At 40.4% G+C, this 15516-nt stretch overlaps 1 protein-coding gene across 3 annotated transcripts in view; it reads left to right on the forward strand.

Moving 5' to 3' along the window:
• Positions 1-10315: 10315 nt before the first annotated feature.
• LOC129857260 (apoptosis-stimulating of p53 protein 2-like) overlaps positions 10316-15516 on the forward strand; it is a 53097-nt gene continuing 47896 nt past the window's right edge. For all 3 annotated transcript variants that reach the window (XM_055925317.1, XM_055925326.1, XM_055925334.1), the window contains exon 1: positions 10316-10838. In XM_055925317.1, the coding sequence (XP_055781292.1) occupies positions 10812-10838 (27 nt within the window). In that variant the 5' untranslated portion in view covers positions 10316-10811. The remainder of the gene's footprint in view (positions 10839-15516) is intronic.

Here is a 15516-nt window from a genome sequence, read left to right on the forward strand (position 1 = left end):
TTGTATGTGCAAAGTTTTAGACTGATCCAATGAACCACTGCATATCTGTTCAAAATGTTGTATCAAGACTGCCCAAACGTGCCTCATTGGTTTATTAAAACATTTTCAAGTTCATAATTGTGTACTCTCCTCAAACAATAGCATGTTATTATTTCACTGTAATAGCTATAGTAAATTGGACAGTGCAGTTAGATTAACAAAAATTTAAGCTTTCTGCCCATATCAGATATGTCTGTGTCCTGGGAAATGTTCATGTTAACCTCATGCTAATCACATTCGCCTACGCTAATCACATTCGCCTACGTTAGCTTAACCGTCACATGAGGGGGACACCGATCCTGTAGAGCACAGGTGTCAAACTCATTCCACGGGGGGCCGAGTGTCTGCGGGTTTTCGCTCCTCCCTTATACTTGATTGATGAATTAACATCACTAATTAGTTAGGAACTCCCCACACCTGGTTGTCTAGGGCTTTATTGAAAGGAAAGACCAAAAACCTGCAGACACAAGGCCCTCCGTGGAATGAGTTTGACACACCTGCTGTAGAGGTTATAATTAAAACCCTGAATGGGAGACCAAAGGGTAGCTCTAGATACATAAATTCTCCAGTAGGTGCTGCCCAGTCTATAGTTTTTTTTTCTGACAGTGGATATAAGGTTGAACATCTGACATTGTTTTAAAGGTACAAATCCAACATTTTTTTACGAAGTTTGTCTATGTTGAAATTTGGTTACTATGATTACAATCCTGTGGTTGAAATTTCACCCTCAAATAACGTTGATGACTTTATTTCAAATCCAATGTATTTGACTGCACGTTTGTTTATTCCATGTGTAACTCTGTGTTGTTTGTGTCGCTTTGCTTTATCTTGGCCAGGTCGCAGTTGTACATGAGAACTTGTTAACAACTGGCCTACCTGGTTAAATAAAGGTGAAATAAATAAATAAATAAAAATGTGGTTTGTGACGTATTTCAACTCTCAATTATACAAGTCGTTTCTTAGTCTCACCACTAGGTGTCTATCTTTACCATGACACTATTCCCCTCATTTCAAAAGTTTCGACATGACGTGTTAATGGAAAAATCAGTTTCTATCTATTTTCTACTGCAGTCTCAAAACAGCCTCCTTTTCTAATTACTAATTTATATCCATTCCACCACACAATTTGAGATATTTCTTGATATTCAATCATTTTGGGTTTTGCATGTATAATTGATTATTGAAGATTGTGCCTCATGAGCTTAGTACAACAATATTGCCATATCACAACCCAAAATATAATTTTTTGTATTTTGTCTTTGTTAACAATAGCCTCAAAATATGTAAAATCATGTCAATTATGGACTGTCATCGCTTGAATCCATGATTCTGAGAGTGTTTACATGTGTCCTGTCTGTCTCTCTGATATTTGAGACCATCTGTCAAAGAAAAGTGTTGTTCTGCAGGAATGATCAAGCAGGGAGGTAAAGGTGGTCCAACCATAGGGGTTCGTCGTCCAACTCAGCTGACTCCGTGGCTGTGAAGATGAGTCATGATGACTGCTCATGGAAAGGTGAGATTCATTATACTCAACCCAGTAGCGTAAAAAAAAAAAACGATATGACATGTAAGCCTATCCTATTTTACATGGTTGATGATTATTTTAATTTACATGCTAAATAATGTGTCAGAGGCACTCAAATCTGCTTCCGTACGTGGCCACTATGTCCCAAGGAAAACTATACTGAATAAAAATATGAATGAAACATGATTTTACTGAGTTACAGTTCATATAAGGAAATCAGTCAATTGAGAAAAAAAAACAAATATTGGGCCTAATCTATGGATTTCACATGACTGGGAATACAGATATGCATCTGTTGGTCACAGATACCTTAAAAAAAAAGGGGGCCTCAGGAATTCGTCACGGTATCTCTGTACATTCAAATTGCCATCAATAAAATGCAATTGTGTTCATTGTCCGTAGCTTATGTTTGCCCATACGATAATCCCACCGCCACAATGGGGCTACTCTGTTCAGAACGTTGACATTAGCAAACCGCTCACCTACATGACACCATATACATGGTCTGTGGTTGTGAGGCTGGTTGGATGTACTGCCAAATTCTCTAAAACAACGTTGGAGGCGGCTTATGGTAGAGAAATTAACATTAAATTCTCTGACAACAGCTCTGGTGGACTTTCCTGCAGTCAGCATGCCAATTGCACGCTCCCACAAAAGTTGAGACATCTGTGGCATTGTGGTGTGACAAAACTGCAGTGGCCTTTTATTGCCTCCAGCACAAATCAAATCAAAGTTTATTTGTCACGTGCGCCGAATACAACAGGTGTAGTAGACCTTACAGTGACATGCTTACTTACAGGCTCTAACCAATAGTGCAACAAAGGTGTTAGGTGAACAATAGGTAAGTAAAGAAATAAAACAACAGTAAAAAGACAGGCTATATACAGTAGCGAGGCTATAAAAGTAGCGAGGCTACATACAGACACCGGTTAGTCAGGCTGATTGAGGTAGTATGTACATGTAGATATGGTTAAAGGGACTATGCATATATGATGAACAGAGAGTAGCAGTAGCGTAAAAGCTGGGTTGGCGGGTGGCGGCACACAATGCAAATCGTCCGGGTAGCCATTTGATTAGCTGTCCAGGAGTCTTATGGCTTGGGGGTAAAAACTGTTGAGAAGCCTTTTTGTCCTAGACTTGGCACTCCGGTACCGCTTGCCATGCGGTAGTAGAGAGAACAGTCTATGACTGGGGTGGCTGGGGTCTTTGACAATTTTTAGGGCCTTCCTCTGACACCGCCTGGTGTAGTCCTGGATGGCAGGCAGCTTAGCCCCAGTGATGTACTGTGCCGTACGCACTACCCTCTGTAGTGCCTTGCGGTCAGAGGCCGAGCAATTGCTGTACCAGGCAGTGATGCAACCAGTCAGGATGCTCTTGATGTTGCAGCTGTAGAACCTTTTGAGGATCTCAGGAACCATGCCAAATCGTTTTAGTTTCCTGGGGGGGAATAGGCTTTGTCGTGCCCTCTTCACGACTGTCTTGGTGTGCACCTGTGTAACGATCATGCTGTTTAATAAGCTTCTTGATATGCCACACCTGTCAGGTTGATGGATTATCTTGGCAAAGGATAAATGCGCACTCACAGGGATGTAAACAAATTTGTGCACAACATTTTTGCAAAATAAGCTTTTTGTGAATATGGAACATTTCTGGGACATTTTATTTCAGCTCATGAAACATGGGATCAACACTTTACATGTTGCATTTATGTTTTGGTTGAGTGTAGTTTAATTACTAGTTGAACTACCTTAACAACTCTGACATTACACATCCTTTAGTGATTAGCATAACAGTTTACAGTATAGTCATCACGATAACATAAGATATATTTCTTAAAACAGATCAATATCTTTGGTTTTGTACCGTTGATGTTATCACTCGCGCTGGGGTGCGCAGGACTTAGAATGCAGAGTTCATTTTCGAACTCTCAACCCACTGGGCACATGTCGTCATTTCAATGTTGAATCAATGAGATGTATTTATTCACCCACTCAAAAATAATTCCCAATGTGTTATCACTATGCTTCAACCATCTAAAAGCACAACGAAATTCCAATGGAAAATTATGTTTGATTATGTTTTATCTAAATGTGATAGAACTGCGCTTTCAACTATTTAAAAAACACAACAAGGCTCAAATGAGAATACAACATCAGATACACTTTTGGAAAAAGTACCCAATGTCATACTTGAGTAAAAGTAAAGATACCTTAATAGAAAATGACTTAAGTATAAGTCAAAATCACCCAGTAAAATCTACTTGAGTACAAGTCTAAAAGTATTTGGTTTAAAATATATTTAAGAATCAAATGTAAATGTAATTACTCAAATATACTTAAGTATCAAAAGTATAAATCATCTCAAATTCCTTATATTAAGCAAACCAGACGTCACCATTGTGTGTGTATGTATATATATATATATATATATATATATATAGCTTGAACTTTCAATGATTAGGCTACATAAGATATTTATAGTTACAGTAACCTCAAAATGTAGCCTCGGATGTGTTACGCATTTTAAGGTTGAATGAATACTTTTACATTAGTTTGTAAGGTATTCTTAACTTTAGGCTTTTTACCAATGCACCACACAACCAATAAACAATGCATACTGACTTCGGGCGCTTCATTATCATGGTTTGTGTTTTCAACACCACAATAAATTGACATAGTCTATCTCGACTGTAAGGGCTGTCGCCCTCCTCTTCCTCGGACGAGGAGAGAAGGATCAGTGGACCAATACGCAGCATTCGGGAAATAAGCCATCTTTTATTTGACACGATGGCAACACGAAAACAAAACACTTTCAAAATACAAAACAAGAAAACGACGTAGACGAAAACCTGAACATGAACTTACATCACTAACGTAAAACTCACGGACAGGAACAGACTACATCAAAACGAAACGAACAGCCAAACAGTCCCGTATGGTGCAAACATAACACAGATACGGAAGACAATCACCCACAACGAACACTGTGACAACGCCTACCTAAATATGACTCTTAATTAGAGGAACGCCAAACACCTGCCTCTAATTAAGAGCCATACCAGGCAACACAAAACCAACACAGAAACAGAAAACATAGAATGCCCACCCAACCTCACGTCCTGACCAACTAACACACATAACAACTAACATAAATAGGTCAGGAACGTGACATCGACAAACAGAAAAAACATCCCCTCCCTACCTTATAGGCTTACCCAGTGTCGAAGGCATGGCAATCTCCGAATGTCATTCAACTTTTATATTTATTTCTCTTTCCATTTATCATTGGGCCGCTGAGCAGTTTCGATTGATTGATTTTATTTGTCATTTAAAGAAATACATACGGTACACAAAGATACACAAAGATTTTCATTTTCCGCACATTTGAGAAATTTTTCTGACATCCATATGCATTGAGATCCGTCCTGGCACAACCAGCTCCATTAATAAACGAGGGATGTTGGCCAAATGAGCCACATTTACGTTCCCTTAAAAACAGCTATAACAAATTACAAAAACACTATTCCTTGTGTTTCTATATGTAGCATATGCAAAACTTTATAGCCTATTTTTTTGTTTTTTAGACTACTTTCCAAAAATAATAATTGTCCACCTCACAGTTCAGCTTTCAGAGATTTGAGTACTAAATGTATTGGGGGGGCGACATCTGGAGAGAAAAAAAATCATGCTTTGTGGTATTTCGCGAAGGCTCTATGTTAAACAGATCGCACTATACGTTTTTGTGCGTGTAGATATGGTTGTCCTTGTTTGATAGACCCATTGGACGTCTTTCAGTGATGTTCCTATCGGCGGATTCATTGCTAAATATACAAGCTGACACAGTTTTTCCACTCTCTGAAAGACTACAACGAGTGGGGTGGTGCTTCGTGCTCTGGCCTGGTCCCTCCCCCAATGTGGGCCTTTTTGAAAGGGATGCGGACAGACCGCAATGGCTTCAAATGATTCCTCTCACCACAAATCCGACATTGGAGCAATTTTCTGTGTACTACTAGCTACATGGAGACATTCAACTATACATGTTTCAACCAGAGTATACAAATATTTTCATAAGCATGCCATATCTTTCTATTAGCCTAGTTATCGTTCTAAATGTAATCTCTGTGCCTGTGCACATGTATGCATGGTCAACTATTCTACCCTAATGTTGATGTTATGCTGACACAGTTCAACTGTCATTCACACAGTATAATTGATTTAATTTTTTTGCCTTACAGACAATACTGGGTGGTGCCTGGGCTTCTTCCTGCAGTGGATTCTATATAGATAGAAACAGAATTCCTTTGCCTGCGTGTGTCATTGAAGCAGAACGGTATCCCTTGAACTGTATCTCTTTTGAAGATCATGCTGGATTTCAAGCAGAAGATGACTCAAGATGTGCAGAGTGGCAGTTTGACCATGACAACACTCTGCACACAGCTGTACAAATATTCCCTGAACTTTACTACACTGATCATACTATATTTTCTTACTATATGTGGCTTTGTGAATGGCATATTCATCATGACCACCTTTCCCATCATCTGCTGTTCACCAGTTCTCTTAGCTACAGATTGTTACACCAGATAATGTGATTTAACCACAGAAAATGTGTAGTGTTTGGTGTAACACAAATAATGTTTTTACCAACCTTAGCTTGGCAATGCTGTCTTCGTCCTCGATTTGTGGAAAAAGGAGGCTCATAAAAGGTCCATGTCCAGTTGCAGGGGATCAGTTTGAATTTAAAAAAAATGCTCTGTTATTAAAATAAATACTTCTTTTGCCCCATTAAGTAATCCAAGAATGTGTACGCCACCATCTTGTCTATTTCAAGTCTCCTCTCATTGATCGAGACAGGTGGGTGTCCACCCCAAAGTGTCGCATGTCATGATGACTGACACGTGCCTCGATCAATGAAAAATCTTTGGTTAAATCACATTATCTGGTGTAACAATCTGTAGCTACAGTTCTCTGCACTTTACTACACCTGAGACACACTCAAACACGCTGAACTGTATTACAATGTTCATACTGTAGTTTTTTGTAAGTTACTTTTCTCATATAACATTCTCGTTGAATACCCAATTCTCTTTTTGAGTTAGCATTAAATAGTGTACACTCCCCTGTATTTTAGATTTTCACAGACATTCTTTGGACATACGTATTTGAATGTCTATCATTTATTTGGTGCTACAGAGCCCTGTACAGCTTATATAAATCTATTCTGGGAATCTATAAAGGCAGACAACTTTTGAAGGATGATAGAAAAGATCCATACTTATTTTATGTTGGTTCTACGTGGTCTTATGCTGAGCCATACTGGCTGCATTTACACAGGCAGCCCAATTCTGATCTTTTTTCCACTAAATTATCTTTTGACCAATAACATCAGATCTTTTTCAGAACTGATCTGATTTGTCAAAAGGCCAATTAGTGGGAAAAATATCAGAATTGGGCTGTTTGTGTAAACACAGCCATAGTCCTTCATCCAGCTTCAGTACACTGGCAATGGTGTTTGGCATGGTGGGCTGTGGAAGCTGACACTCTTTGTGCTTGTGGCGAATGGTCTTGTCTGAGGTTTACGGCCAGCTGGATAAGACTGCCTAAAGTGGTGTAAGGCTCATAGACCTTGACCACCAACTGTTTGGACCTCTTGCAGAAGATTTTCTGGTACTGTACGGCTCCTGGGAAGACATGGTTGTGTTATGTGGTGATACCATTTTACACTTTTTGTGGAAGGGACGTAAGGCAACACGCCATTGTCCTTGGGTGTGTTTACAGACATATTCAATATCTCGCTATCCCAGTATGCTGTCCCCACTTGCTTCAAGATGTTCACCATTGTTCCTGGAACCAAGAAAGCAAAGGTAACTGAACTAAATGACTATCGCCCCGTAACACTCACTTCTGTCATCATGAAGTGCTTTGAGAGGATAGTTAAGGATATATGACCTCTACCTTACCTGACATGCTAGACCCACTTTAATTTGCTTACCACCCCAATAGATCCAAAGACGATGCAATCGCCAACGCACTGCACACTGTCCCTTTCCATCTAGACAAGAGGAATACATATGTAAGAATGCTGTTCATTGACTATAGCTCAGCATTCAACACCATAGTAGTCTCCAAGCTCATCATTAGGTTGGGCCCTGGGTCTGAACCCTACCCTCTGCAACTAGGTTTTAGACTTCCTTACAGTCTGCCCCCAGGTGGTGAAGGTAGGAAATAACACCTCACCTCCGCTGATCTTCAACACAGGGGCCCCACAATGGTGCATGCTCTGCCTCCTCCTGTACTCCCTGTTCACCCATGACTGTGTGGCCACGCACACCTCCAACTCAACCCTCAAGTTTGCAGACGACACAAAAGTAGTAGGCCTGATTACCAACATTGACGAGACAGCCTACATGGAGGAGGTGAAGGCCCTGGGAAAGTGGTGCCAGGAAAATAACCTCTCACTCAACGTCAACAAAACAAAGGAGCTGATTGTGGACTTCAGGAAACACCAGAGGGAGCACGCCCTTATCCACATCGACGGGACCGCATTGGAGAAGGCGGATCACTGACGATCTGAAATGGTCCACCCACACAGACAGTGTGGTGAAGAAGGCACAACAGCAACAGCGCCTCTTCAACCTCAGGAGGCTGAAGAAATTTGGCTTGGCCCCTTAAACCCTCACAAACCTTTACAGATGCACAATTGAGAATATCCTGTCGGTGTCACTCCTGCTCCTCCCCTCCGGCGTACAATGTCGCCAGAATACTAACCAAGGATTCCTGGGATTCACCATTACGCACACCTGGAACTCATCATTACGCGCAACTGTTAATCATTATGATTCACACCTGGACTCCATTACCTTCATCATTTCCTCCCCTTTATATGTCACTCTCCCATGTTCACTTACCAGTCGGCAGCTCACCATTGATTTGAACACTTTAAAACTGTGTTTTGACATTGGGCTATTTATCAAAATGTGTTATCAACAGGAAGCAACGACTGCATCATTTTAAACTTAAGTTTTAGGAATATAAAAATAAATATCCAATGGTATTGTACTTAATCAGGTAAAACCTTCTGAATATAATTTACACTGTAAATGTAAATATTATCCACAAAACATGACGTGCCCCTTATAATTACACACCCATCAGTTATGCAAGCTAACAACCAGCATAGAAAACAAGCTACTGTAGCTTGCTAGCTAACTAGCTGTGTTGTTCCATGCATGTTTGGCTGTGGCCTTGAGGGCGGCATACAACCTGGGAGACCCAGTTGCCTGTCAGGCATCGTTCAGGGCTTAAAAGCCCAGCATCACGATCAATGCAGCCACAGGGCTCATTGATGAAGTGATTATCTTGCATCTGAACAAATAATGGATGATGCGTGATCTCGACAAAACAACTTTTGTTATGTGGTGATCATGAGTTAAATAAGTCATGATCTTGACATAATGAGGGAAATATTTTGTTTTATTCATATGTCCTGGACTTCCATCCTTATGTTATCTTGTACACTTATTTTTTATAGATTTGTATTTCAATATACTTTAATTTACAAATAAAAGCATGTTTATGGTAAGGTGTGAGTGTGGAGAAGTTAATAATGACATGTCTCAAGCTGGACACATTGGCAGCCAGAATTTTTAGTCTCCACAGAGTGTTCACAGGAAGGCCAAAAAGATAATCAAGGACATCAACCACTCGAGCTACGGCCTGTTTGCCCCACTATCATCCAGAAGGCGAGGTCAGTACAGGTGCATCAAAGCTGGGACCGAGAGACTGAAAAACAGCTTTTATCTCAAGGCCATCAGACTGCTAAAACTTCTTCAGGATCGGTGGGCCCCCTGCAGGACGGTTGGACTAACGTAGGCTAATGTGATTAGCATGAGTAACAAGAACATTTCCCAGGACATAGACATATCTGATATTGGCTTAAATTATTGTTAATCTAGCTGCACTGTCCAATTTACTATAGCTATTACAGTGAAAGAATACCACGCTATTGTTTGAGGACAGTGCACAGTTTTGAACATGAAAAGTTATTAATAAACAAATTAGGCACATTTGGACAGTCTTGATACAACAGTTTGAACAGAAATGCAATGGTTCATTGGATCAGTCTAAAACTTTGCACACACTGGTGCCATCTAGTGGCCAAAATCTGGTACAAAGAATTTCCGCAAACTTCAAAGTGCTTCCTTTCAAATGGTACCAAGAATGTGCATATCCTTGCTTCAGGGCCTGAGCTACAGGCAGGGAGATTTGGGTATGTCATTTTACATATCTTGCATTTCTCATCATATGTATATACTGTATTCTATACCATTGTACTGTGTCTTAGTCCGTTCTGCTCTGACATTGCTCATCCATATGTACATAGTCTTAATTCATTCCTACTTAGATTTGTGTGTATTGGGTATATGTTGTGTAATTTGTTAACTATTACTTTACAAATTGTACAATTACTATTACACATTTGATTTGATTTGATTTTACGCACCATGTTCCCCTTATCCTACAGTCGATGGAGAAACCAACTTGAGTGTTCAGAGATAACACTTCCGTTATTCCGACTGGCATGGAAGTGGCTAGAGTCTTCCGAGGTTGAAGGATAATTAGTCTGAAACTAGGGAATTTGGTGCAGTGTGCTCCCTCACTGTTTGCACCCGGTTTAGCTTAATCGAACTCCCTCATTGTCTGAAACGAGGCGGGGCTTAAATTCCAATGGGATGAGTTGCCTCCTGCTACGTCACTCTGGGATAGGCTGCTAGCACTCCACCGAACTAGTACGCTGTCAGCGGTGTTTCAGGCTGGATAGGCACCTACGTTCTCGGGAAACTATTGCAAAAATATATAAACAAAATCTTCGCACATATCCGTGTTATTTGATCGGTTTGGGTAATGGCCAGGCAATAATTTGAGATTCGAACGCAATGCGTTTCCGTACACGACTACCAACTTCTAAGCAATACAATCGCCACTAAAAACTTTCTTTTTCAGAAGGCCTTGCATTTTGTTACAACAGGTCCACGGCATTTGAAGAGAGGAGACTGATTAGGCTATTAGACAACGAAATACATTGTATTATCTTTGGCCTTTTTTACAATTCAACAACAAGAAGAGAACTCATCGACTCGATTATATTGGACAGACTACGGGACAGGATCAGGATTAAAAATACATTGAGCTGCAACGCCACCAGCTTTCCTAGATACTACGATCCAAGGAATTATTTAACTGGTTAAATGCGGTACGAGGCTAAAATGATGCCGGTGAGAAATTCTGCCTTTAATTGCTTGAGAAAAGTTGTCACCATACTCGCCTATTTGCTTCTATGGTAGAGATATCTTACGCAACATTGTAGCGTTCTCGTCGGGCATTAAATTGACACATGGGGCCTAGCCATACTGTTGGGTACATTGTTGTTATCTCCACCAATGTGTTTTCAGTCATAAAGAAAAACTCAAGTTGCATTACACGTTACACATTACAATTTACACCGTTTTAATTGTATGTATTGTGTGTGTGTGTGACTTTCTTTCTGTAGGGTTGATGCAATTTAATGGTAGGCTGCCTAATTCACGACAAATTCTAGATATTTAACAGATTTTCAGATAGTGTTCGTTCTTATAAAAACGGCACGTCTTGATGTTTTTGTAGAGCCCGCTAGGCTAAAACTTTTATGGTGGGAAACCTTTCAATTATTTATTCACTAGGAAGCTATTATTATTGTTTACATTGGGAAAACCCATACACAGCACTAAGGACTTGTAGAGAAGCCTAATGCATAATCAATCACCCGAGTGTCTACATTTATGTCCATAGGAGATTGAGCATTTCTCATCGATCTTTGTTCAAAAGCTCATTAATCCGATAGTTTTGACACAGATACATCATTTTGAACGTGGCAGGTATTGTTTTTCCTTGAACAAGTCACCAACCAACTCTGTAGTAGAGTGCTGCATTCCCGACAGAATTGCAGGTCCCGACAGATAATTCCCGCGCGGTCTTTTTTTACATGCTGCGGGTGGTCAGACAGAACTTTTGGATGACACGATTATTTTCTACCTATTGTATTAAAAGCAGCCCTGTTCCATTATTCACAGACTCAGAATTGACTGCGTCAAGTTCAGTAGCCATTATAGCCTGATGAAGACAGCTTCTCTGTCGAAACATTGGTTATTCAATTATTGCATCGGAGCTCCTAGAGTGCGGCTATAGCAGAGATACTGACGAGATGCTTGTCTCCGCAAGAATGGAATTTCTTGACCACAGAGTGGAACTGCGGGCTGTCAAGCGCACCGCTATTCCTAGCTTGGAATTGTTAGATACATCTTGTTATTTGAATATTTATTTTAAATATTCGATGATGGGTGTTGACGTCATCTGTCTGTGTTCAATGGAGAGTGAGATGTCATGCTAGCTTTCTGAATATGCATAGGCCATTTCAAATTCCAAAAGGGACCGCCCCCCCCCCCCCCCTCATACAAAAACTGCTTGCTTAATAATTATCTGCTTAAAGTGGACAGATTTTTGGGCTGAGTAAACCCTCTTGCTTTGCCTCTTCTCTGGCTATATGAAAGAGTAGGCTGCCTTTGTCTATGCATGGGTGTAGAATCAGGTGGCAGTTATCTTTCCAAGGAAATTAACTAAAATATGATTAGGCAATAGTGAACTACATTGCCTAGAAATAAATATTGATCCCATCTGAAAATCGTCCCACTACTAAAAGACAAGTTTTGCGTATAGCCTATCTCAAGAGAAAGTGCAAGTGTCTGCTCTCTCAACTCTTCTCCCTTCAAACTGCGTTTAGCCTATTGGCTGATATAGCCCAGTAATACCGATAGCCTAATATATTGGGCCACGTGAGAATCTCTATTAATTTAACCTATTCCTTTTAGCACATTTTGATTTAGCCTTTAGTGTGCAAAATTGCTGGGACCATGGTTGGCAAGTGAGCTGTGTCACATACACCTAAAATAACATTGCAGGACTGTGGTTGGGTTCGAGAGCGGGTGGGAGTTGGACAAAAAACGAGTGGGTACGGAATAAAAAGCTGCTGGCAGGAGTGGGATGAAGTGATCATTCCCACACATACCAGTTGGTAATGTGGACCCCTGCCAACATGAGAGATCCATTCCTTTTGCTGCAGTGCTGAGCTCCATCTTTCAACACTTTTATTGAAATAGAGTATTACTTACTATACAGACGGGTATCCTGCAGTGTTGTGCATCTCTCCCCCTCATTCCTCCCTTTCCAGTAACTGGATGAGTGAGTGAATGAATCATATTGTCAGGCAGCAGTGACAGAGTACTCTCAGGATGACTCCTGTCTGCTAGATATGACCTAGCGCCACTATTCACACCCAGCCATTTGTTATCAGCAACCTCCGTTCACATGGAGATCAATATAAATCCTTATTCTTACTATACCATGTAGCTCTTTATAGGCACAGGAGACCTTGGGCCCGCTGGGGTGTGTCCGTATGTGCACGCGTTTTTGGTGTGTTAGCATCTACTCTGTGCTATTAGTATGATCAGCATAATCCCTATCACAATATAGCCACGTTAGAACATGAGGTATTGTCTGTGCTTGTACAGTGCTCTGTGGGAGTTAGAATGTAGCAGCATTGTGGCTGGCTTGAGTGGGGGAGGGTGATAAAGGGGGTCACTGTTTTCTTAGGACAATGAGCAGCGACTCTTTATGATAGTGTGGAATAGGTGATTATGTGTGTCTTGTCGGTCTATGAAAAGAGATGCTCTCCATTTATTGGCACATTGTGGGTGTAGGCTAGTTGTACACAATAGTTTTACTCTGATTTACCTTCTGTCACAGCTAGCAGTGATTAACACATTTGGTCTTGAGCTGTGTACACAGTGTTGTAATCAAAGCTTGTTTTTTCCCAGGTTTATTTGAGGAAGGTTAGTGTGGTTTTGAATTGATTAACCCCTGCCATGTTACAGTTTTGAAGGCTAAAGAGGTAATACTGGTTAGCCTATAGGCCTAACTTTCTTTATTGGCCATCTCATGTTGAATTATTTCAAAATGTATACTGTTACAATGAGTTCTTAAACCTATACACATTTGTTCCTAAACAGCAATGAAGTGTTCAATGTTGACTTAAACATATTGTCTTAATCAACCAAAACAACAACCACATCAAACTAGGCTTGTGGTGATAGAATGGTGGGAAAATGAGGTAGTGTTGTGAGCAGCCCTGCTTTACTTTGCTGTATGTCAACAGAAACTTGAGGAGGCTTTCTTTGTGTGGTGACTGACTGGCTTTGTGTTGACTCTCTGGGAGGGCTCCTTCTTATGCAACACCTGACATTCACACCAGTCAGGTGGAGGTTGGCTAGGCTGGGAGATTCAAGGACACATATACAACTGTAAACAAATGGACCTCCACATGAAATGATCATGGGACCATAATTAATCAACTGCTGAAGGCTAGTTGGGAAAAAAGCAATGCCTTTTTAATAATAAAATAGGCCTGGTGTCATGGATTTTTCTGCCATTGAAATCTTTGGGCATTTTTTTGTATTGTCTTAGTCCAAACAGTGTAGAATATTTAAGCAATAAGGCCTGGAAGCAGCCCTTAGCCGTGGTATATTAGCCATATACCACAAGCCCCGGGGTGCCGTAATGCTATTATTAACTGATTACCAACGTAATTAGAGTAAAAATAAATGTTTTGTCATACCCATGGTATACGGTCTGATATACCACGGCTTTCAACCAATCAGTATTCTGTGCTCCAACCACAGTTTTATAAATATATTCATTAACTTTAAGCCTGAGACCCAAATGAGAAATTCTGTGTTTTCCTGGACCCAAGTTTTCGAAAACATGCAACTATATGTACATATCGGTACATTTCATTGCTCTTATGCCCATTAACAATGCAACATAGACTAACAACAATTAAATGAAATACCCATAAATAGCTATTCATGTTTATTTTTCCCCCTTAAAAACACTCTTACATATCTGTCTGGGTTGGAACTGTTGCTGTTAAAATACATAAATAATTACAATTCCTAACTGATTGATCACATCAATCAGATGTAGACCAGAAAACACACTCGCAGTCCTAATGAGAGGTGTGTGGCTGGTTGAAGTTTTCAACAAGCAGGTGTATTCTGGGCTCAGGTTTTGACAGTGCAACCCTGAGGTCATGCTCAGCATGGAGTCTGTTTCTTAAGTGTGCCAGAGATGAGAACCTTGACTCGTATAGGTTTCTGGTGCCAAACTGGATCAGAACATCTACTGCTTTCTCAGCTAGGCAGGATATCGCTTCCTGCTGTAAATGAGCAACCCAGAACTGTGTGTGTTTGCATCAAAAAGCATCTTGTGTCAATCAGTGTATTCCAGTTCCGAATAAAAATGATTACTTGTATTTTAACAGCAACAGTTTTTTGCCATCTTCATCTGTACTGTTACTTAGTGCAACACTATCAGTAGCTAGATAGCTTGCTTTGGATAAAGTTAGGTAGCTCGCTATTAGGTGTGTACAAGGGGATTGTTTGAAAGATAAACTCGCATCGACTACTATGAGAAATAGTTCTCCCTTCTGCTTATCGTCACTTGTTATAAAATGACAAAAATGCCTTGCTAGCTGATTTACTTTTCCACTGTCGAAGCACTGTTTCCTGAAGCATTCTGCCCTGTTCTGAAAAAACTCCATGGGTTTACCGTCATGCAGTGGATGTTTGGTCAGGACCTGTCATTAAAATCTGTTCGTTTTGAGAGACTCATTACTAAGCACTTCCCTGTACAAAACAGATTGTGGGCGCTCCTCGTTATTTCTCTAAGTTTGTATTAAACCAAGAGAAACACATCGCTGTATTTGCGTTTCATGACAATTGAGCTCAGTCAGAACCTGTGGCTAAATTGAGTCCATTACATGATGGCGAGTTGGAATGACAAGCCAGTGTCTGACAGCGCATC

This window comes from Salvelinus fontinalis, chromosome 1, assembly GCF_029448725.1.
Source record: "Salvelinus fontinalis isolate EN_2023a chromosome 1, ASM2944872v1, whole genome shotgun sequence".
NCBI classification, from domain to species: Eukaryota; Metazoa; Chordata; class Actinopteri; order Salmoniformes; family Salmonidae; genus Salvelinus; species Salvelinus fontinalis.